The sequence below is a fragment of the Budorcas taxicolor genome, chromosome 2, assembly GCF_023091745.1.
Source record: "Budorcas taxicolor isolate Tak-1 chromosome 2, Takin1.1, whole genome shotgun sequence".
NCBI lineage: Eukaryota > Metazoa > Chordata > Mammalia > Artiodactyla > Bovidae > Budorcas > Budorcas taxicolor.
The window spans coordinates 28,335,700-28,359,251 of record NC_068911.1 but is presented as its reverse complement, the minus strand read 5'-3'; the positions used below and the strand labels follow the sequence as shown (position 1 = coordinate 28,359,251).

The 23,552-nt window shown below is 47.4% G+C and overlaps 1 protein-coding gene across 2 annotated transcripts in view; it reads left to right on the top strand.

Moving 5' to 3' along the window:
• Nucleotides 1–23,552, top strand: part of LOC128063884 (nodal modulator 1) — a 56,546-nt gene that overhangs the window by 12,831 nt on the left and 20,163 nt on the right. The window contains exons 6-18 of one of the 2 annotated variants that reach the window (XM_052656715.1): nt 456–528; nt 2,304–2,456; nt 4,021–4,158; nt 4,489–4,578; nt 7,623–7,728; nt 7,909–8,059; nt 12,566–12,740; nt 14,072–14,213; nt 15,415–15,546; nt 16,800–16,936; nt 18,427–18,514; nt 22,022–22,085; nt 22,647–22,742. In XM_052656715.1, the coding sequence (XP_052512675.1) occupies nt 456–528; nt 2,304–2,456; nt 4,021–4,158; nt 4,489–4,578; nt 7,623–7,728; nt 7,909–8,059; nt 12,566–12,740; nt 14,072–14,213; nt 15,415–15,546; nt 16,800–16,936; nt 18,427–18,514; nt 22,022–22,085; nt 22,647–22,742 (1,545 nt within the window). The remainder of the gene's footprint in view (nt 1–455; nt 529–2,303; nt 2,457–4,020; nt 4,159–4,488; nt 4,579–7,622; nt 7,729–7,908; nt 8,060–12,565; nt 12,741–14,071; nt 14,214–15,414; nt 15,547–16,799; nt 16,937–18,426; nt 18,515–22,021; nt 22,086–22,646; nt 22,743–23,552) is intronic. The other variant, XM_052656724.1, reaches the window with a different exon arrangement.

The following is a 23,552-nucleotide window of genomic DNA, read 5'->3' as shown; positions in this document are numbered from 1 at the left end:
GTGTGGTGTCTTAACCTCTGGACTGCCAGAAAAGTCCCTGTCCCCCATTCTTCACAGATCTTTCCTCCCTTCCCACTTCTCTTCGTTTAGACACTTCCCCTCTCCTCACCTCTTCATGCCTCTCTGTCGGCACACACTTGAATGATCTGTGACTGACCCCTGCTGAACCACGGGGGCTGGTGTTTAGACTAGAATCCCTGGGGCTGAAGGAAAACATCAGCCTTCCTTCTCGTCAGCACACGAGCCCCTCTCCTTGCGCATAGCCAGTGCCCAGTAAGTGCTGTCTGATGGGGATTTGAACAGTGAAGGATTGAATTTCATTTATCCTCCTTTAACTGGCTCAGGGCAAATTTGTGGTAACTCATGCATCATTTTCTTGTGCTTGGAAGAGTAGTCCTAAATTGCAAATATTCAGGTTGCTGGAAGAAAGTGAAGTGGTATTTTTTATTTCTTAGGTTTGCATTTTTTAAAGTTCTTCCTGGAGATTATGAAATCGTTGCAACTCATCCAACCTGGCCATTGAAAGAGGTGAGCATTTATTTCCATTATGTTGATGGCCATGCCAACAATGTGCTGATCTGGGGACAAATGGAGTGGTTTTCAATTCCGGATATGAAATTATTTTATGTTTTTTCTAGAAGTTGATGGAAAAAATAATAATGCTGCTGATTAGTTTGGTGGTGTTTATACAGGAAAACTCCCACACTGTAGCAGATGTTGCTTATGTTGGTTTTTGTTTTAGGTAACAACATTGTCTTCCTGCTGTGAAGTTGGTTTGTTATTAACTTATACCTATTTTAAGCTAAATCAACACCAGAGGGACCTGATGAGATTATTTTATTGTTCTTTTTTCTGTCTGTAACAGCAATACTTATTCTGAATTCTTGTTCTTGTGCCCAAGGAGAATATGTAAGAGTGTTTATTGCAGCTTTGTTTGTAATAGCAGAATATTGTAAACAACCTATATGTCCATGAAGGGGAGAGTGGATTGTGGTTTCACCACATGATAGAGTTCTGTATATCAGCAATAGCAAATGAACCAGAGCCACGCATATCAATGTGACTGTATTTAAAAATATAACATTGAAGGGAAAAGGCAAGTTGCTGAAGGACAAGGAAATATGATACCATTTATATAGTGATTAGAAACACTTGTGATCAGAACCACTTCTGGATACATTCATATGTGGAAAAACCATAAAGATGCTGCAAATGGGAATGGCAAGTGTATTCATTATGGTGCTGATGTCTGCAGCGGGGGGAGGGGTGTGCAGGGCTGCAGGGTCTGGAACTGAATTTCTTCTCTTTTATTCTTTAGCTGGTTGGAGCTTATATAGGTTTTCTTTGGTATAGATCCCTGTATCTTTTTGTTTGACTGAAATAGTTTATAATAAAAGGTCGAAAAAAAGAAGACAGCTACTAAATGTGGTTCTGTAAATAACTGAAAAATCAGTTTGAAATAAGACCTAAAGGACATTTCAAAAGGTTAGCTTTTATATTGGTTTTGAGGCTGTGTTTCATTCTTGCTAAAGAAGCATCAGAATTTCAGTTTTTACTGTGTGAGTTTTATGCATTTAAAAGTGATGGTATAATTTCACACCTCGATGTGTCTGTATCCTGTCTATGGTCTGGTTCTTAGGATCTCTCTTTTGGTCAACATTTTAAAATGTTTCACTTAAAACTCAGTAGCTTATAGGTTATAAATAGAATACGTTTTAAGATTTGCGTTGTTAGTTGTATGCAAAAGGAATTTGAGTTTATTCATATAAAATTGTGTTTTAGAGTAAAGCAGGCTATTAAAAGTCAGGAAAATGGTTGCCCTTTGGGGGAGCAGTATCAGGAAAGGAACAAGAGGGGGCTTCTGAGGACCCAGTGTCTGTTCCGTGTCTGGGTGCTGGATGCATGGTGTGTTGGGGAAAATTACTGTTCCTATGTGAATTGTATTTTAACCAAGAGATTAAAAATACATGGATGCATACCATTCAACATAGAAAAAAGTGTTCATTAAAAAAAAAATTGGAATGTACACAAGAACATAAAGGAGTGGAAATGGAAGTTTTGGAAGGTGGAAAAGTGTAAAAGAAATAAAATGCCACCATCATCATTTCCGTTTTGCTGCTTTCCCCTGCACTTCATCTTGCCCGTTAAAAACAGTTGTGGTCATGCTACACATTCATATGCAATTTTATACCATTTCATTTGTTGCTTTTCTCTGACTTAATATTTTAGTGGAAGCATGTCCTCTTGTTGTTTAACGCTTCATGAGCATCTGTCCTTTTGGAAGTTACAATCTTCTTTTGTAGGCGAGCACCACTGTGCGAGTGACCAGCTCCAACGCCAACGCCGCAGGTCCCCTCATAGTGGCCGGCTACAACGTGTCTGGCTCTGTCCGCAGCGATGGGGAACCCATGAAAGGGGTGAAGTTTCTTCTCTTTTCTTCTTTAGTGACCAAAGAGGTAAGCAAAGAAGAGTGAAGAACAAGAGAGATTGTGGGTAGGGAGTGGAGGAGATGGGAGATCAGAGAGTAAGAAATTCAGGTCAGTCACAGACATGGAAATCAAACTTAGGGTTACCCAAGGGGATAGCTGGGTGGGGGAGGATAAATTAGGAGCTTGACATTAACATATACACACTACTGAATATAAAATAGATAAACAAGTAAGATCCTACTGTATAGCACAGAGGTGCATACGTACTCAGTCGTGTCTGACTCTGTGTGAGTCCATGGACTGTAGCCCACCAGACTCCCCTGTCTATGGGATTTTTCAGGCAAGAATACTGGAGTGGGTTGCCATTTCCTCCTCCAGGGGATAGCACGGGGAACTATATTCAGTATCTTGTAATAAACTGTATAATTGTGGTGTTGGAAAAGACTCTCAAAAGTCCTATGGACTGCAAGGAGATCAAACCAGTCTATCCTAAAGGAAATAAACCTTGAATATTCACTGGAAGGACTGATGCTGAAGTTGAAGCTCCAGTACTTTGGCCCCCTGATGTGAAGAGCCAATTTACTGGAAAAGACCCTGATGCTGGGAAAGGTTGAGGGCAGGAGGAGAAGGGGGACCACAGAGGATGAGATGGTTGGATGGCATCACTGACTCAATGGACATGAGTTTGCACAAACTCTGGGCGATAGTGGAGGACAGGGAAGCCCGGTGTGCTGCAGTCCGTGGGGTCACAGAGAGTCAGACATGTCAGTGACTGAACAACAATAAGCTGTAATGGAGAAGAATCTGAAAAAGAATGTATATATGTATAACTGAATCACTTTGCTGTATAGCAGGATAAAATTCAACATTGTAAACCAACTATACTTCAATTAAATAAAAAAATGCAGATCAAAGTTGATGGATAGTCTCACCATCTAAGAACCTTGTATCTCTCTTTTGACTCAAAATAAATTGAATGTCTGCTCTGGGAGGCAGTGTAATTCAGTGGAAAGTGCCCAGGCTTTGAAATCGAACAGACCCAGCTTCAGACAGATCCCAGCTCTGCCTCTGGGCAGCTGTGTGAACTTGGGCCAGTATGGTTTCTCATCCGGACTATGGTGATCCATGGTAGGGGAGGACAGTCATCATTTTTTTTTTCTAAGAAGGCTGTACCATTTTTAACTTTGCAAATGAAAATTGAAGTGTTACTCACTCAGTCATGTCCAAGTCTTTGCAACTGCATGGACTGCAGCCCACCAGGCTTCTCTTTCCATGGGATTCTCCAGGTAAGAATACTGGAGTAGATTGCCACTTCCTCCTCCAGGGGATCTTCCCTACCCAGGGACTGAACCCGGATCTCCTGTATTACACTCAGATTCTTTCCCATCTGCGCCCCCTGGGAAAACCTTAACTTTGCAAACTTGTATGTAAAGATTTTTATATTGTGCTCTGTTCTCTACTGCATCGTAGGTTTCAGAAATATTTTGTGAAATAAAACTTAGCGCAAGTTTTTTGAAAGGTGCCTATTTGATAATAATCAGAACGTCGAAGTGGAAAAGGAAGTCATTTTGGCCTTTTTTTCCTGACATAGGATGTCCTGGGCTGCAACCTCTCCCCAGTGCCCGGGTTCCAGCCCCAGGACGAGAGTCTGGAGTACCTGTGCCATGCTGTCTCCAAAGAAGACGGGTCCTTCTCCTTCTATTCCCTGCCGAGCGGGGGCTACACTGTGGTGAGCAAAGCTGACTTCCATTCTGTTTATGTTTGGGAGTCTTAGGACAGGAGGTATCAGTGCCCTTGCAATGTCAAAGGACTGAATGGTTGGCCTGCAGTTCCACAAACATTTTATTTAGCAGTAACTTAAGGTGTGACTCTGTCTCCTCAGTAGCAGCTGCAGAAAGCCTAAGTCTTTCCTCTTTTAAATGTGAAACCATTTTGATTAATAGTGTCTGTTTGCCCACTTTGAACCTCTAGTTATTTGTGGGCTGCTGGCTTTGAGTGTTAGTATTGATGGCTGAATCATGTTCCTGGCTGTTGGTAATTAACAGACTTTTCCTTCCAGATTCCGTTCTATAGAGGAGAGAGGATTACCTTTGACGTTGCTCCTTCCAGACTTGATTTTACCGTGGAACATGACAGCCTGAAAATTGAGGTAAGACCTCCCTGCCTTCTGGAGGGACAGGTGTTGGAGTGCCCATTCCTGGGCACAGGTGTTGCAAACGTGTTAAAAAACAATTAATATTTATCTAAAAGTGCTGTTGGAAAAAACAGAATCTTACACTTTCTTCCACTTTATTCTGGGATCCAAGGAATCCTTCATGTTGCTCACGTAACATCTGTATCTTAGTGAATTGGAGCCCTAGTTTTATCTACTTCATTCAGTGAGATATGTTCACTGAGTGTCAGTGACATATATTTCAGGTACTGTTCTAGTCATGGGCTTATTGGAGTAATTGAAAGAGGCAAAAACTCCTCTTCTTGTGTAATTCATGTTCTGATGGCAGAAGGAGACGATACATTTATAAATAAGTAAATCAGAAAGTGTATGAGAAGGGCATGTGTTCTTTAGAAACGAAGCAAGAAGGGAGATTATACCGTTTCAAGGTCAAGTGGGGGTTGAGGTCTCCTGGGTTGTACTTGGGTAGGCCTCACGGGGAGGTGACTTTTGAGTAACAGCCTGAAGGGGAAGAGGCAGTGAAGTGTACTTACGTCTGTGGGAAGTGTGTGTAAGACCCGGGTGTGGCAGGTGCGAAAGTCCTGAAGCACGAGTGTGGCTAGGAGGTGTGGGGAACCCCCAGAGGCCAGGGCGGCTGGAACGGAGGGAGTGAGGAAGGAGGGAGGAGGAGAGGGGCCAGAGCGGTGATGGGGCAGGTCGTGCAGGTCCTGGCGGGCTTTCTGGGCGACAGTTGGCACCACTGAAAGGTTCTGAGCAGGAGCAGGTGCGCCCCCCTGCCTGCCACGGTGAGCAGAGTCTGCAGGGAGCAAGGTGGAAGCAAGGAACCAGCCTGGAGGCTGTGGCAGGAGACCAGGTGACCTGACAGAGTCTGGGCCGTGTGGGTTGACAGGTGAGGTGACGGGTAGGGTGAGAGGTGGCCTGACAAATGCTTTAGACCTAAACCAGGTGGTGAACGTGCTTTTCATCACCTTTCTATCTTTAATTACAGAGGTAGAAGATGGTTACTATAGAAAATGCGCTAGGTCAAATCCCCAAAGAAAACAGCAGCCTTTTATAAGTGGACCACCTAGTGTTACAGTTATTGAAAACAGTAGATTTTAATAGTTTTCTTTTACATTAGAAAGGACTACATTGAAGTAGCTTAACCGGGTGGAAGCTAGCTTTCAGGGTACATGCTCAGCAGGATTCTGACTCTGCCTTTTAAGATCCACTAAAGCATTTGACTGTATGGGAGGGTAAAGGTCAAGCCCTTGGTGCTTCAAGGGACTTGCCCAGAAGGATGGGGGCAGGTGAGTGGGGAAACACATTTCCCGATTGCAAACCAAAGTTTTAAACAGACATGAGTGGAATTTCAGGAAGCAGTCTATAAGCTAAATAATGTAGGACCGTTGAGTCTTGTTCTTTTACTGTATTTCTAACACGTGGTTTAGTGCCAGGTACATGGCAGGTGCCTAATAAAGATGATTGTTGAGCGAATAGATGATTTAATAAGTGGGTTAACCATGTCTTTTTAGACAAAGAGCTATCTGACTAAAGAGGAAGCCGTTTTCTTAAAGCTCTCAAATACCGTCACATGCATGCTTTCCATCCGTTCATTCAGGAGCCATTTATTGAGTGCCTACTGTGTAGGCAATGGCAACCCACTCCAGTACTCTTGCCTGGAAAATCCCATGGACGGAGGAGCCTGGTGGGCTACAGTCCTTGGGGTCGCGAAGAGTCGGACACGACTGAGCAACTTCACTTTCACTTTTCACTTTCATGTACTGGAGAAGGAAATGGCAACCCACTCCAGTGTTCTTGCCTGGAGAATCCCAGGGATGGGGGAGCCTGGTGGGCTGCCGTCTGTGGGGTCACACAGAGTCAGACACGACTGATGTGACTTAGCAGCAGCAGCAGCAACTGTGTACCAGGTGACTAAGACAGAAGAGGGCCCTGTTTTCATGGAGCTCCCATTCTAGTGGGAGGCAGACAAAATAGGAAGAAATCAAACAAGGACATTGGAAAGTTACTGGCTATTGGGAAGGTTTTTGCTGAAGCCGCCAAAGTAGATTAGTGTGATTGTCAGTGCGTGGCTGGGGCAAGAGGCAGGGGCTCCCAGGAGAGGGTAGTCAGGGATGGCGTCTCGGAGGTGGTGACGGTTTGAGCAGAACCTGGAGGATGAGATGGGGCGGCCCGTCTCCCATCTTCTCAGGTGTGGGAGGAGATCCAGGCTGAGGGAGCAGCTGGTATGAAAGCCGTGGTGAAGGCACATGGGAACCCCAGATCAGAGTGGCTGGAGCCCAGCAGCTGTGGAGGGCTGGGCCCTGGCCCTCACAGGCAGGGAGGGTGCAGACACATAAACCGAGCTGAGAACATGGGGTGAGGGGATGTGCAGCAGCAGGGGCTGAGCAGGGGGTGTAGGCGGACCTAGGACTTGAATTCTGGTGTGGCAGGAAGGCAGGAGAAGGGCCCGAGGGACCTTGCAGAGGTGGAATCCACGCACCTGTGATGCTGGGGGCTGGGCAGCGGGGTGCACGGTGATCCTGGGTCTAGATTGGGAGACTGCGGGGTGGCCTGGCCCCACGGAAACAGCGTCTGGAGGGGAGCGGGCATGGAACGGTGCTCTCACAGGTCTGACTCAGTGGTCTCTGGGGAAGTCAGTCTCTTGATCTTTTTCATTCAGTTATTTGACAAATACCCAGGTTTTGGGAGAAGGAAATGGCAGTCCCCTCCAGTATTCTTGCCTGGAGAATCCCAGGGACAGGGGAGCCTGCTGGGCTGCTGTCTGTGGGGTCGCACAGAGTCGGACACGACTGAAGTGACCTAGCAGCAGCAGTAGCAGCAGGTTTTGGGAATCTGAGGAGGAAGGAAGACAGTCGTGGGAAGGGGTCGCTGGTGGGTGAGTCGAGAGGGAGCCGGGCTGTCACAGGGGACCAGGAAGAGCCAGCGTGGGCCGGGGTGCTGAGCGATGGCCTGAGGGGCCTAAGGGGGGCTTTCTCAGCTCAAGTACACGACAGCTTCTCCCTGTTCCTCATCTTCAGCCGGTGTTCCACGTCATGGGATTCTCTGTCACTGGGAGGGTCTTGAATGGACCGGAAGGCGAAGGTGTCCCGGATGCGGTGGTCACCCTGAACAGCCAGATCAAAGGTGGGCAGACATGCTGGGCCCAGGCCTGATTTCCGGGGCTGGGTTTTGCTACAGGGGGAAATGGAAAGGAAACAAAATCTTGACTCTGTGAAAACAGGCCAGCTTTCGGTATCCCCGTGTAGATGAGGGACATGCAGCTGTTTTTGGCTCATCCTTTGTCAGCATGTTTTTGTTCCACAGTCAGAACAAAAGCTGACGGCTCGTTCCGCCTGGAGAACATAACCACCGGGACGTACACCATCCATGCCCAGAAGGAGCACCTGTACTTTGAAACCGTCACGATCAAAATCGCACCCAACACACCTCAGCTGGCTGACATCATCGCCACAGGGTAAGGGGGTCATGGGGGCCACAGGGCTTACGCTGGCAGTCAGCAGAGACCAGAACACCTCGATCTGACCGTGTGTTTCTACCACGGAGCCTCATCCAATCTCTGACACCTGTGGAGACGCAGCTGGCTTCTTTAAAAAGATCAGAGCTAGATGTCATAAACTGAAGGTACTTAGCTGTTGGCTGCGCCCCGAAAATCATCTTGCTTCAGAATTAGAGTGGGCTTGCGATAGAAGAGGATCTGTCGTGCCTGATTTCACATCTGTGGGGCCTTCCTTGGCTTAATTGGAAGGTAGTGTAGTTGGTTGAGAACGTTGGTTGTAAGATGCTTTGGGTCACGGGTCACAATTCTTCCTGTTTTGTTGTGCTTAGCGTGAGTTGTGAGGGGACGTGCCGCGGTTGAATTCCTGTAGTTTCATCACACAGTGACAACGTTTAGTGCAGAGAACCCCGGCCTTGGAGTAGAGTCTGGGTCTGTCTTCTCTGCATGTTCCCTAGAGAGTGGAGGGGGGGGGAGGCTGCCATCTTTTCCTCGGCAATAGGTGCTCACTAACAAGTTACTTGGTGGCTCAGTTGGTAAAGAATCTGCCTGCACTGCACAAGAGACCCGGGTTCGATCCCCGGGTCGGGAAGATCCCTTGGAGAAGGCAATGACCACCCACTCCAGTATTCTTGCCTGGAAACTCCCATGGACAGAGGAGCCTGGCGGGCTATGGGTGGGGCAGGGTCTGCATGGAGAGCGGCCTCTCAGAGCAGCGTGGTGTGGATGAGGGAGGGGGGCACAGCGCCTGGCGTTGCTGGAGTGGAAAGTGCTGAGCAGACGGAGGGAGCAGGTGTCGCAGGGCCTCTTCATGCCCCATTGGAACTGGAGGGCTTTTTCCATCAGGGAGAAAAGTCAAAGGCCAGTGAACAGTTGTAAACATGGAGGTAACATGGTTAGATGTTTGTCTTCAGTGAGACATGTTGGTGCCATGGCGGGGCAGGCCTCGAAGGGTCGAGATGAGGGTGCGGGAGGCTGAAAGCAGAGTTGTCTGATGGAGAAATGTCTCGGGGTTCCCAGCCCGAGAGGCCGAGGCCCTGGAGAGGAGCCAGGTGGGGCTGAGGCTTTGGTTGTGACCACGGGGTCCGCAGGCCCGCTAGGTGGCGCTCTTCACCAGGTGCTCAGATGGATTGTGAATCCGGAAGACTTGGTGGCAGAACCTTGGAAAGGGTAGGAGCAGGTCATGGGTCACAATTCTTCCTGTTTTGTTGTGCTTAGCGTGAGTTGTGAGGGGACATGCCGTGGTTGAATTCCTGGCGTGGAATCTGTGGACCGGAAGTAGAATGTCAGCCCTCGAGGGGCGGCCTCAGGAGAGCCTGGGGCGGGGGCTTTAGATGTGACCTCCCGCCGGTCACGGGGTCCGGGAGCTGAGCCCTGAAGACATGCGTTACTGGCCTGGTCACTGAGGAGGTTTTCTCTAGGCAGGTGGGGGCTCTGGGTCAGGGCTTCAGCGAGGAAGCCGACCCCCGAGGAGCCTCAGGAAGTGATCCTGGGCTTCAGTTCTCCCTTCCTGAGCAGTTCTGAGCGGCGACTCTGGGTGAGGCACCGAGGTGAATGCTGGGTGTGTACAGTGAGCCAGACTGTAAGTTACGGTGTCTGTAAGTTACGGGGGGTGTGCCGGAAGCGCTTGGGGACCCCCAGGGGACTTCCTTCAGGCTGGGGGTTGTGGAAGCTGAGACCTTCGGGAGGACTGAAAGGTAGCCGAGTGGACGACTTGGCAGGTGGAGGGGTCAGTGTGTTGCAGGAGGGGGGCTCCTCCTGGAAGGTTCTCTGGGTAGAGGGGTGGGCGGACAGACAGTGAGGGTGGGGGTGACGGTGAGGCCTTGTGGCCATCTTGTGTGGGTGAGCTTTTCCCCAGGTGAGTGGAGCCCCTGGATGGGTTTTCAGCAAGGGAGCTGTGAATCAGGGTGCTTTGGAAAGGTTTTCTTTTCTTCTCCTGACTGCTGTGTGGGGAATAAATGGGGGAGTGGGGAGCCAGAGTAAACTTGAGGGAGTAAATAGGAGGTGCTGGAGGAGTTCCCTGGAGGAGATGGTGACCCGTGGGACCTGAGACCGGGTTCTGGGGGGGATGGGAGGAGTGGGTAAGTTTGATGTGTGATAGGCCTGTGCCTCAGAGCTCAGGTTTCCTATTTCAGCCATTTGGGTAGATGGACGAGGTACCATTCCCCGTTCATGGAGGTAGGGAAACGTAGTTTAATTTTACATTTACTCTTTGAAATGGAATTTTGAATCAAAGAGAAACCGCATTCTTTGAATACCTTTGGAGAAGCTGATCATTTTTCTTTTGGGCCATATAGCACATTTGTCTTTTAATTCATTCATATTTCTTACTTTTTCTTTTATTCCCTTTTAAAACATTATTTGAAAAAGAGAAAAACTGAGTTAAATGACAGAATGTAGCTGTCTCACTAGGCACCAAAATTACTAATTTCTCTCCATAAATGTATTAAATTCTGATGAAAGAATTTTTTTTTTCAGAGTTTAAGCTTTTTATTTTGTATTGGGATATAGCCCATTACCAGTATTGTCTGATGAAAGAATTTATTGACACAAATTGATTTTTAAGGGCTTCAGTATAACAAACACTCTCCTACCAGCTTTTAAGTTCTTTTTCTAAACGAATGTGTATTTGAGGTTTAGTGTAATGGGTCACTTCTCTTTAATGGAGAATATGAGCTAAAACACATCATATGGTTAAAGTATTAAAACTTAGGCAAGGGGGTTCAACTTGTAATGAATAAGGGGACTCCCCCCCCGAAAAAGACACAAATGAAGAGCTTATGGGAGGGCCTTGAGAACCGTTCTTTCGGTATTCCCTTCCTGTTGATTTTCTCTGAAAGCACATAGTAGGGAACCGAAAAAAAAAGGCAAACCTTTGCATCCAGATCAGGGCTTGGCACACTTTTTCCATCAAGGACCAGAGAATAAATATTTTAGACTTCATGGGCCCATACAGTGTTTGCGACGAAGCCCACCGTAGACAATTCATAAATGAATGGGCGTGGCCACGTTCCAGGAAAACTTTATGTGCGCACACTCTAATGATACACTTTTTATATGTCATGAGGTAGTCTTTTGATTTTTTTTCCCCTTTTTAACCCTTTAAAAGTGTGGAAATCATTCTTAGTTCATGATCCCAACCAACACAGGTGGCTGGTGTGACTTGACCCGTGGGCTGTGGTGTCTTACCCCCTGCTGTCCAGCCTGAACCCTGGTGGCCAGCCTGGTCACGGCCATCTAGAGCAGGGGTCCCCAGCCTTTTGGGCACCAGGGACATGTTTTTTTTTTTCTCTTTTGAGATCTGTGTTTTGGAAGACAGTTTTTCCATGGTCTAGGGGAAGGAGGGGGATTCTGTGATGATTCAGGTGTACTTTATTTATTTATTGTGCACTTTATTTCTTTATGACATCAGCTCCACCTCAGATCATCAGGCATTAATTAGATCCAGGAGGTGGGGGCCTCTGCTCTAGAGAGACGACTGTGGCCTGCACCGCCTCGTGGTTCCTTCTGTTTTTTCTTTGCAGCCAAGTGGGCCTGCCAGCACCTCGTGCACCCCATTATTGTCCAGCACTGAACCCAGCATTTTTTATTCTCTTCCTGTCAAAAGTAGCAACTGGTTTTTATCTAAAGCGATCCTCTTGAAGATTACAAAATGTAAATTTTAGGCCGTTGAAGAATTGCTTGTGACCTCCAGCGGTGGGACATGATTACAACTGACTAAACATGAAGATGGCCACTCAGGGGACACTGGGCTTTGCTGGTTTTTATTAGCGGGTGGGTGTGCCTTTCCTGTGCTTCTGGAAATGTGCCATGTTGTACTTTACACTCTGCTCATTTACAGTCTCCAGTCTGAGTCATTACCTTAATAGGGCTTTTCAATTATAAGTTGCTTCTGTAGCTCCTAGCTCCTAAGGAGTTCAATTTTAGCTCTGCATTTCTTTAAACTTAATTACCTTTCCTATTCAGATCTCTCAGATTGCTTTTCTGTGTGCATTATATATAATCACAGGCGAGGAAGCCGTCTTTGATAACCTTGCCTTGTTTTATCGCCTGGGTAATACCACACTTCCTTAGGCAGCTTACAGCTCTTGCCTTTAAGGACTCATCCGCATTCTTGGTTGTGGCTGCTCCACCGTCAACGACCCAATTACCTGAAACATTTTTATCATCCACAAATTGTCTGAAAACCGCTTCTGCAGTGGGGAATGGCCAGCTGTCACCCAGAACACACAAACAGCCCTGCCCCAGGCCCTCTCTCTGCCTTTCTGTGTGCAGAAAGCGGTCCAATCTTCTTTCTAATGATTGCTTATAAAATTGGAGTCGTTTGGTCTGTATTCCCGTCTCTTCATTAAGATCACACTAGTCTCAAGGATGAGGGCTGGAAGCGGGATTCCAAGTCTGGGTTGCCAGCATCTTTCCTATGATAATTGAGTTCTCCTGCTGGGCTGAATGGTCCTCTTGTTGCAGGTTCAGTGTCTGTGGCCAGATATCAATCATTCGCTTCCCTGACACTGTCAAGCAGATGAGTAAATACAAAGTTGTCCTGGCCTCTCAAGACAAGGACAAGTCTTTAGTCACCGTGGAGACGGACGCTCAGGGATCATTCTGTTTTAAAGCGAAACCAGGGACCTACAAAGTTCAGGTATGACGAGTTTTGTTCCGTTTAAGATATTTGAAAAACAAACAACAACAACAAGGATTTGAAAGGGTTATTTTAAGATGGGATCAGAGAAGGAGCATTTTCATTCCCAGCTTCTTCTTTTGATAACTTTACATTCCTGCGTGTCAGTAGAGCAGATAGGCAGCCGCCTTGAAAGGATGCGACAGGTGTTTCTCTTTTCCTGTCCTGATGTTTGTTAGGGGTTAGTATCAGGCTGCCAGTCACATGTCTACCTCCTCAGGCTTCTGGCTGCTGTAGAATATCCATGGGTCGCCAGACGAGATCAGACTGAACTCTCTACTAGTGGCAGCTCAGTTACATCCACAGAGCATGGCTTCTGGACCCTGAGGCCAAAATGGAGCTTCCCGTTTCCTGCCCTGCTGTAAATTGGAGATGCTGAGCAGGCACCCCCTGATTCCTCTATCCATCTTCCTGGTGAAGAAGCCGGGGAGACCCTGGCCTGTGGTCTCACCACTGGGGTGAAGGCCTGAGCACAGGTGGGGGCAGGAGGCCAGAGGTGAGACAGAAGCAGAGGTTCAGCCCACCAGCCCTGCACTGAGACCGTGTCAACTGCTGCTGTTGCAGCGGTTGGGCGAGGGGAGGGAGTCAGGGAGGGTCCTTCTAAGACTTTGCTCTCCTCCAGGCCAGTGGAATCTCCCCACTCTGAGGAGGTGGGGTAGAGGCACAGCCTTCCCCCTGCGTCCAGGAACAGCATGCTGTGTGGGTGGTCAGCTCCTTTACCAGCCAGCCAGCTTCTTGTGATGTTGGCCACATAGACAAGCCTTTGGAGACTCCATCAGAGGCACAGTCAGGGACTTTTCCAAGGAAGGGCAGCTCTGGAATGTGATCTCTCTAAGGATGAAGGAGGCCAGCACTGCCTCTTCTCCCAGCCCCTCTTGTGAACCTAAGAAAGGCACGCAGAAATGAGGGAAAAAGAAATGGCCCAGGTCCACTATTGGTCGTCCACGTGGGTCCACAAGCTCATAGTTCATGTCACAAGTGACCTCATGCCAGAATTCTAGGATTCTAGAATCCTGGTTCTAGGATTTAGTGATCAGTAACAGCTTTGTGTGCCCCGATACGCTTTTGTGTGCACCCTGACACCACGGAAGGCTGGTGTTCTGTGTCTGATTAGAAATACATTTTCTTCACACCAGCAATATGCAGATTTGTTGTGATTATAAAACTATGCCTAGGAATGAACCTTCTCCTTCAGAATCCATCTAGCCTCAGGCCCAGATGATCTGGTGTCCTGTTGGCCAGGGAGCAGTGACCCTGATGTAGCCACTGATCTTGTCCTGTGTGTCCCACAGGTGATGGTTCCTGAGGCAGAGACCAGGGCGGGGCTGACTTTGAAACCCCAGGCGCTGCTGCTGGCTGTGACCGACAGGCCTGTGATGGATGTGGCCTTTGTGCAGTTTTTGGCATCGGTTTCTGGGAAGGTCTCTTGTCTGGGTAAGACGTTAGTTGAAAGCAAGAACGGATGAGTTCGAAGAACCAGGCTGAGAGAGGTGGGATTTGGGTGGGCTCTTCCTCACTGGGCGGTGGCCAAGATCACAGCAGAAGCTGATTGGGGGAGTGGTGTGTGTGAGGCCGTGTTGTGTGCAGTTCTTTCTGAATAATCGCCGCAGTCATCAGGAACATTTCTCTTGGAATACTCCTGCTTTGGCTCCCAAAAGAACGTATGGGATTCTTTTTCTGAAAGGAGTTGGGCCCAGGTTTCAGTCCTAGCTCTGTCATTTACCAGTATGAGACTATAAGCATTTACTTGCCCAGCCTCAGTTTTCCTTCAGTAAAATGGGAATACTGCTGCTCTCAGAGGGTTTCAGTGAGGCTTAAATATGGTCATATCAAGAGGCCGTGTAGCATAGTGGTTAAGACCATAGACTCCAGAGCTGGACCACATGGGTTTGAACCATCGCTGTGTGATGTAGGGCAAGTGACTTAACCTGTGCTGTGAGTTCCTCATCTGTAACGTGGGGATGTTATCAGTACCTGCCTCACAAGGTTATTGTGACGATCAAAGGAGTCAGTGTGTGTATGGTAAAGAATCTACCTGCAATGCGGGAGACCCAGGATTGATCCTGGGTCAGGAAGATCCTCTGGAGAAGGGCATGGCAACCCACTCCAGTATTCTTGCCTGGAGAAGCCCATGGACAGAAGAGCCTGGCAGGCTACAGTCCACGAGTTCTCAAAGAGTCAGACATGACTGAACAGCTAACACTTTTTTCATAGCCATTAGAAGTATCTGGAACACAGCAAGAGCCATATAAATCTTTGCCGTTGTTAGTAATATGATGATGATGATAAAGGGCCCAGTACTGTACCTGGTATGAAGTGGGCATTCAAGAAAGTTTCACTGCTTGTCTGACTTTTTCTCTGGCTCCCATTGGTGCTCCCTAGATACTGTTGCTGCCAGTGTGGTAAATGCTGGGCAGCCTTATTGCTTGGTGCCAGTGCCTTACGTGGTGGGAGAGGTGGGGGTGTGGGGAAACTTCTTAGAATCAAGTAGACGCCTGTTAGCTTTGAAGGACCCATCCTGGGGCTGCCCTTCAGGAGCTAAGTGGTAGCAAGCAATACACAGCAGTCAAGGGTTGAAACAGGTGCTGTGGTTCCCAGAGCTGCCAAGCGAGGCCCCTGCATCTTTTCTCTACAGACACTTGCGGTGACCTGCTGGTGACCCTGCAGTCCCTGAGCCGCCAGGGTGAGAAGCGGAGCCTCCAGCTCTCCGGCAAGGTCAACTCGATGACTTTCATGTTTGACAGCGTGCTGCCCGGAAAATACAAGAGTAAGGGCTGAAGGCAGCACTTCCTGTCTCTGTAAACTTTCTGAAAACTCGCCCTCTAGTTGCATCCCAACGATACTTGTTTAACTCTTGTTTGTCTTTGTCCTTTGACCTTGGATTTGCATTATTTAGCTTGGGCAGTGATGCAGGAGTTGAGGCTTTCTGAACCAACTGCCACCTTATCAGGATGATCCACACACTTCTCCTCCTGCCATTTTATTTGTAAATTCCTGAAAACAGTGTCACATGATTACACTGACGTGCTCTACCACTTAGCAGCTGTGTGAGCCTGGCAGCTTACTTGATCTCCCTGGGGCCCGGTTTCCCCTTCTGAAGCAGGAGTCGCAGAACCTTTCTGCAGAGTGATGGAATCCGGTTTGTAAAGCCCCGGCACAGTGCCTGGGAAGGAGAAGGCACTTTTCCTCGTCTTCCTCAAGAAGCTGCCCATTGCCTATATTTTTGCTCTGTCAGAATTCAGCTTGAAGCTGCTGGCTGTAAACAGCCTCGAAAGTAGTAGACTGATTTTTCAGGGAGATTATGTTTTCTGTTAATGTCGGGTGTCGGCAAACTATGATCTGAGGGCAGCTGCCTGTGTTTATGAATAAAGTTTTATTGGAACACAGCCACGCCCGTTTGTTTGTTTGTTATCTGTGGCTGCTTGTGTGCTGCAGAGGCAGAGTTGAATAGTTGAGACCGTGTGGCCTGCAGAGGTGAAAATATTTACTCTCTGGCCCCTTAGAGAGCAAGTTTGCCAGTGTCTGAATGTCTTACCTATAGCCTGGTCTTAGGCCAGTTGGATTTCTTTGTTAGTGATTTTAATGGCCATTGGTTTCAGTTTTTTGTTTTTTTTTTTAAGCAATTATTTATTCCCAGCATGGCCAGCTCTCTATATATACCTATACACACACACATACTTGTTTGTATGTATGTGCGTATAGGAGCTTCCAGGGTGGTTCAGTGGTAAAGAATTTGCCTGCCAAAGCAGGAGACAGAGATTTGATCTCTGGGTCGGGAAGATCCCCTGGAGAAGAGCATGGCAACCCACTCCAGCATTCTTGCCTGGAGAATTCGATAGAGGAGCCTGGTGGGCTACTCTCCGTGGAGTCTCAAAAGAGTCGGACATGACTGAGCGACTGAACAAGAAGAGCAGCATGTGTATAAACTCATTCATGCACTTCATTAGCACTGTTTCTCTGGGGGTATTCAGGGAGGTGGTACGCTCTGCCCACATGGTGTCCGTGTCGTGTCCTTTGCAGTCAGCATCCTGCATGAAGACTGGTGCTGGAAGAACAAGAGTCTGGAGGTGGAGGTTCTGGAGGACGATGTGTCCGCCGTTGAGTTCAGGCAGACGGGCTACATGCTGCGGTGCTCCCTTTCCCACGCCATCACTCTGGTAAGCGGGCTGCTAAGGATGCTCTTATTTGGAAGGACACTCACCTTTGGAGAGAGAGAAGGACTAGTGTGCCAAGAGGACCATCAGCATAGTCAAGCCAGATTTCCTTTTCTGCCCCTCAGCTCACCCACCTATTATGGAAACACCGTCAGGAAGCATTTCAAGTCCCTTAGTGGAAAGATGCCTTTGTTGGGGAGAGTTCTTTGTCCTGGCTCCACGTTAAACTCTTAACTTTGACTAGTGATTTTGGAAAGCTGTTGATATAGTGCAGAGCATGTGGGCTTTGTAGGCCCTGCCAAGTTCAAGTAATGTTTGTGAGCCTCCATTTTTCTTTCTGAACTTGAGATCGTAATACTCACTCCCCAGGGTTGTAGTGAGGTATGAGTAAATCTCTCATGTATTTGAAGTTTTCCTGTGTACCCTGCTCTTTCTTAGGAACAGGTGCAGCTGAGCAGAGTTGGTTGTCCTCTTGCAGTCTCTGTGGCTGGGTTGGCAGTTACCCAGTGGGTTTTAGGATGGGAGCATCTGTGTAGCCCTGCGTAGGTCTGTTCCTGAACTTTGTATAATCTTCTGACTTATAGCAATGGCAGGTGTCATTGTCAGATCTCAGTGGCAAAACGGGGGCAAATGACAATTAAGTGGCTGCTTTTGTTAGACACCAGAGCAGTGAGACTGGTCTCTCTAATGCCAATTGAACACTCGAACCACTTAACTACAAATGGCCCACAGACAGCTTTGTTACAGGAAACGGGTTGATTACTATCCAGTTGAGAACAAGCGAGAGGGATTCGGGAAACCAGTCCTTGATTTCCATTTCTCTTAAACTAAGAACGTACTCCTAATGACGGCCAGCCCTTTGCTGACTCCTGTCTCACTCCCTACCCGTCTCCCCCTCGTTCACTAGCTGCCTCCAGTTCCACACCAAGCTCGGTCCCTTCTCCGGGCCTTTGCACATACTCTTTTCTGCCTGAAATGCTGCATCTTCTCTGCAACTGAGTGTGATTGCTTTTCTCATCATTCAGGCTGAAGCCCCAGTGTTACCTGCTTGAGGGGGCAGGGGGTGGGGGGCCTGTCTTGAGGCCAAGCTGAACAAGCCTCTGCGGAGGGCACTCTGTCCTGCTCCCTATTTATTTCCCGCTAAGCTCTGTGACTTCCTAGCTGACGTCTACTGACTTCTCTGTTGACTGCATGGATTTTCTGTCTTCCCGTATCAGAATGTAATCCACGCTGAAAACAAGAGCCATGGCAGCAGCCAGGGCCCAGCCTTGGGCCGGCCGCATGGCAGGTGCCCAGTAAATGTTAGTTGACTGAATGAAAAAGGTCACGTTTCTGTTGGATGTTTTGGAGGGCCTTTAATTTTCCCCTGGCTTCCAGCTGTTCAAATGATTAATGTGCAAAACAGGTGACTGGTTCAGAAGCAGAAAGCTCACTCCTCGTCCGGGTGTCTCCATCTTCCCTGGTAAGGCATCGGCTTGGCTTTGTTCCCGTAGGAATTTTACCAGGATGGGAATGGACCCGAGAACGTGGGGATTTATAACCTCTCCAAAGGAGTCAACCGGTTCTGCCTGTCCAAGCCCGGTGAGTCTGGAAGGATCGATGTCCTCTGAGCGAGGGAAATGGAGAGGCTCTCGAGAGTGTTTTCAGAGGTGTTTTTCCCCATCTCGGTTCAGTTTGCATCAAGCTATCAATTTTGGTTGTGGGTAACGCCTTTGGAGGGAGCAGCACTTTTACCCAGAGAATTAGAGCTGGGGGTTGGCACATGTTCCCAGGCTCTTGAGTTTGAGTTGAGTCCAGACCACAGGGCCCTTTGACTTTGAAAAATCGAACACCATCGGCCCATCATCTTTCCTGCTGGGTGATCACTCCCACCTTGCTTAAAATCCTTCAGTGGCTTCTTTCTCTCTTTGTTAATCACTTTATTGAGATGCAATTTGCATACCATAAAATTCACCCACTTAAAATGTACAACGCAGTGATTTTTAGTAAATATACCTAGCCATATAACCATATAATCCAGTTCAGAACATTTTCATTGTTCCAGTGATTCCTTCCTACATGTTTATGGTTCATCTCTATTCCCAGCTTTTGGCAGTCACTAAACTATTTTCTGTCTCTAGGAATTTGCCTTGTTTGGACACTTCATATAGTGAAGTCATACAATACTGTTATTTTTTAGGCTCCTTTCACTTAGCATAATGTTTTTGAAGTTCATTCAGGTCATAGCAGATATTAATAATTTGTTCCTTTTTATTGGTGAATAGTATTCCATAGCATGGATATATCACAGTTTGTGTATCCATTCACCAGTTGGTGGGTAAATTGTTTCCAGTTTGGGGCTATTATAAATAATGTTGCTATGAACATTTGTGTACAGGTTTTGTGTGGATATCTGTTGGGGAGATATCTAGGAATGGAATCAAATGATAAATTTATGTTTAATTTTTTAAGAAACTGCCAAAATATTTTCTGAAAAAGCTGTATTTGCCATTTGATATTCCCACCAGCTATGTCTGAGGGTTTCAGTTTTTCTACCTCTTTACCATTATTTGTTGCTATCTTTTTGATTTGTAGCATCCTGGTGGTTCTAAAGTAGGATCTCATTGTAGTTTTATTTTGTGTTTTCCTAAGCAATAATTTAGGGACTTTTGTTGGTTCTCAAGATAAAGTACAGTAACCTCCATTTACCCATGGTTTCACTTCCCACGGTTTCAGTTACCTCTGGTCAACTGCAGTCCGAAAATGTTAAATGGGAAATTTCAGAAATAAACAGCTTATACCTTTTAAATTGCATGCCTTCTGAGTAGCATGGTGAAGTCTCTGACTGTCTTGCTCCTGTCTGGCCCTTTGGCACATCTACATATATGTTACCCACCTGTTAGTGTAGGTAAAAACTTAGTACGTAGAGGGTTTGGTACTGTCTGCGATTTCAGGCATCCACTGGGGGTCTTACCACGTGTACACCACTGATAGGGCACAGTCATGTATAAAACCCTTAATCAGACCTTGGACTCCTGTGTAATCTAGCTCGACCTGTCACCCTCTGTTCCAGCCACTGTTTCTGTGTTTTAATTAGGATACCTTTGGCTGCAGGTAACAAAATCTGTATGACAACCCCCGACAAGTGGAGTTAATTTGATTCATTAACGAAGACTAGCAGCGGGACTTCTCTGGTGGTGCAGTGGTTAAGATTCTGCCCTTCCAATGCAGGTTTGATCCCTGTTTGGGGAACTAAGATCCCGCATGCCATGCAGTATGGCCAAAAAATGAAAAAAAAAAACCCAAAACCAAAAAACAAAGACTAACAGCTCAGGCGTGGGTTCAGATGGTAGGTGTTAGGGTAGGTGTCTTTGTGATTCTTTTAGTCCTTTTCCTTTTTCTTTTTTTTTCTAATGAACTATGCACTGCTTTTTTTTTTTTAATTTTTAAGAAGTGTATTTTGTGCTTGGTCTTCATTAGTTTGTGGGCGTTTCTTTATTTGCAGTGAGCAGGGGCTACTCTTTAGGTGCAGTGTGCAGGCTTCTCATTGTGGCGGTTTCTCTTGTTGCTGAGCATGGGCTCTCGGGCACCTGGGCTTCAGTAATTGCAGCTCCTGGGCCCTGAAGTGCCGGCTCAATAGTTGTGGTGCAGTGACTACACAGCAGCAGAACGGGCTCAGTTGCTCTGTGGCGTGTGGAATCCTCCTGGACCAGAGTTCAGACCCTTGTCTCCTGCATTGGCTGATGGGTTCTTTACCCCTGAGCCACTAGGGAAACCCCCACTTGGTTTTTTTTCATTTTCTGCCTCGTGTTTTCAAGGAGCCTACTGTTGCTCCAGAAAACTTAGGTCTAAGGCAAGAAGATGAGAGGAGCGGTGGGCAAACATTTTCCATGCCACATCCTCCAGGAAACTTCCTTTATGTCTTATCATCCAGAACCGTGTCCCTTGGCCACTTCTAGCTGCAAGGGAGCCTGGGGCAGCTGGATTTGCTGCTGGAGGCTGGCATGCTTTCACTTGAGCGTAAGCGGGAGCTGGTTTGAAGGCAGGAAGGCAGCTGTTAGGGAGGCAGCCAGCAAGCCCGTGGTTCAGATGCTGTGCTCTGCCGCAGCGCCCTCCACCCCACCCGCCTTCACCTAGGTCTGCCTGCCCGCCTGCCACTTCTTGGTTCTGATGTTCCTCCCCAGGGAGGCTAGTTCCCCAGTGTTGCTGGGAGCTCGGCTGTGCTCGTGCCCACGAGGCCTAGTTCCTCCCCGGACCGCACCCATCACACCTGGTGGCTGTGGAACTCTTCTCTCTCTGTAGATGGCAGGCCCCATGAAGGCAGGGACTCTGCATGTTCCCCACTCTGTCAGCACTCGGCACAGCACCTGGCCCGAGTGTTGCCCTGCCAACGTTTGTCAAGTGAAAGAACAAAGAAAGTAAATGAAGAAACCTAACAATTTGTTTTTTAGGTAACTGCACTGAGGCTTGATCAGTGTGATGAGAACCGCAGAAGTGACTTGAACGAATTTCATGTTTGGGCTGGGTGGATGGCCAGAATGCTGGTGAAAGAGCATTTGGGAGAATCCGCTATTACACTTTGCTCCTTTCTGAAACTGTATTCTTCTGGCAGACGACATCATATGCCCTTAATCTGAGTGTTAGCCTGATGAGCTCATGGCATGGAAGTGTTTTCTGTAGTTATTTCTTGGTTTTCTGAGACTTCCCTGCCCCATGCACCTTTTAGGAATATTTATAGGACAGAGTCCAGACTGTGGCTGTCTTTTGGATCTTTAACAGAATCTGTTAAGTAGGAAATTCTCAGTGTGAATCCCAGTAGAAATGTACTTCCTGTTCCTCCTCGTGCATGTGTCTGTTAGCTTGGTCTGCGCAGAATAAACTACTGTGAGCTGTTAAATGATGGAAAATGAAAATCCTGACCTGGTGAGCAGACCTTTGAGTGGATGGGTCATTGGTAAGAAGCCGTCCGTAGGCAGCGGAAAAGGCATTTCAGATCCTGTGTGTGATCTGTTAGGAAAGAGAGGCACCGCCTTGGGATTCCAGATGTTGGAATTGCTCAGTGGAGTAGATGCTGTCCTCTGAAAATGACTTTTGATTTCCTGGCTGCAGGCGTGTACAAGGTGACCCCTCGCTCCTGCCACCGGTTCGAGCAAGCGTTCTACACCTATGACACGTAAGCTGGGTGCTGACTGCTCTGTGCTGTCTGTGGAGGGGAGTGAGCGTGGATCTCTATGACAGTTATTTCTGAGAACAAGCGAGTTTTTTTGTATGTTTTCTGGAAGTAGTAAGGTTAGGGAGTGAAAAGAATTTGTAGATAAGGATTTTAAGACACTTGGGTAAATAACCGAGGAAGCGAAGATAGAGCTCTTCCCCAAGAATTCTGTAAACCCAGGACGGAAGGCTGTGGTTTTGAACTGTCTTGCACGTAACGTCTGTTGAGTCTTCCAGTCTCACTGATAGGAATTTCTCAAGCTCTAGTCTGCCATTTTCCTGTTTTCACAGATGCTTGTGGGTTTCACTGGAAATTAGAGACGTAAAGTTTGGGAGTGGAGAATCAGTTTACCCTTAAAGACACTTGTATGTATTTCAGAAGCTTTCTCATGCCAAGCTAAGAGCAGTTTCACATAGTATATTTCAGGGTCAGGAAGGTTGCCCATAAAGGGTGTTGTTTGTGATCCTTTGAGGACGTCGAGGTGATGTTATGGTGTTTTCTTTCCCCCTCTCTGATTTACAGGTCTTCACCCAGTATCTTGACATTGACAGCCATTCGCCACCACGTCCTTGGAACGATCACCACTGACAAAATGATGGATGTGACCGTGACAATCAAGTAAGGCCGGTGTTCCGTGGTGGGCCGAGCGTGGGAGGGTGGGGGGCCAGGCCATCTTCTCTCAGAGCTGCTCTGAAAACTATTTTTGATTTGTTATCTCTAGGTATACATACAAATGGCCTTCGCTCTTATATGACATGGCCGTAAATTCACAACAGCCCTCCTTTCCTTTTATGATTCAGGAATTAACCGTGGATGAGGAAGAGCCTCCCGACAGCTCGTTTCAGTGCCTCAAATTTCTGCCTGAGCTCTTTATACTTCCTGTCTCTGCTAAGGGGAAAAAAAAAGAAAATCTCTGGTTTGTTCACTGTATTTCAGGTGTTTTAGCAAATTCAAAAAAATTTGCGTATTTTTCTTTAGACCATTTCTCGAAGTCTTGGGAAACAGAGATGGCACCTTGTGTGAGAAGGGTCGTGAGAGAAAGCGGGTGAAAGGCATTGTCTCGCTGAGGGCCACGTTTGCTTGCGCACCACCTTTGAGAGGAACTTTTGCCCTGTGGTGGCTGCATCTGACACCCTAATTTTCTCAAGAAATGAAGGGGTTTTAACAGTATGACTGCCTTTGTCAAAGAGAATGGCTATCTGAGTAACTTTCTTCCAACTTACCTTATTTGAAGTTGCCTTTCCAGCCACGTCTGCATTTTTCTGTACACCTCCTGTTCACCCATCCATCTGTGAAGAAAATACTTATGGAGCGTCTCAGTATTGTGTTAAAGCACTGGGCCTAGGCAACAGCCCCTGCCCTCGTGGGACTTACAGTCTCACAAGGGAGGCAGATACTAGTCCAGAGCTATAAAACTGCAGCTGTGTT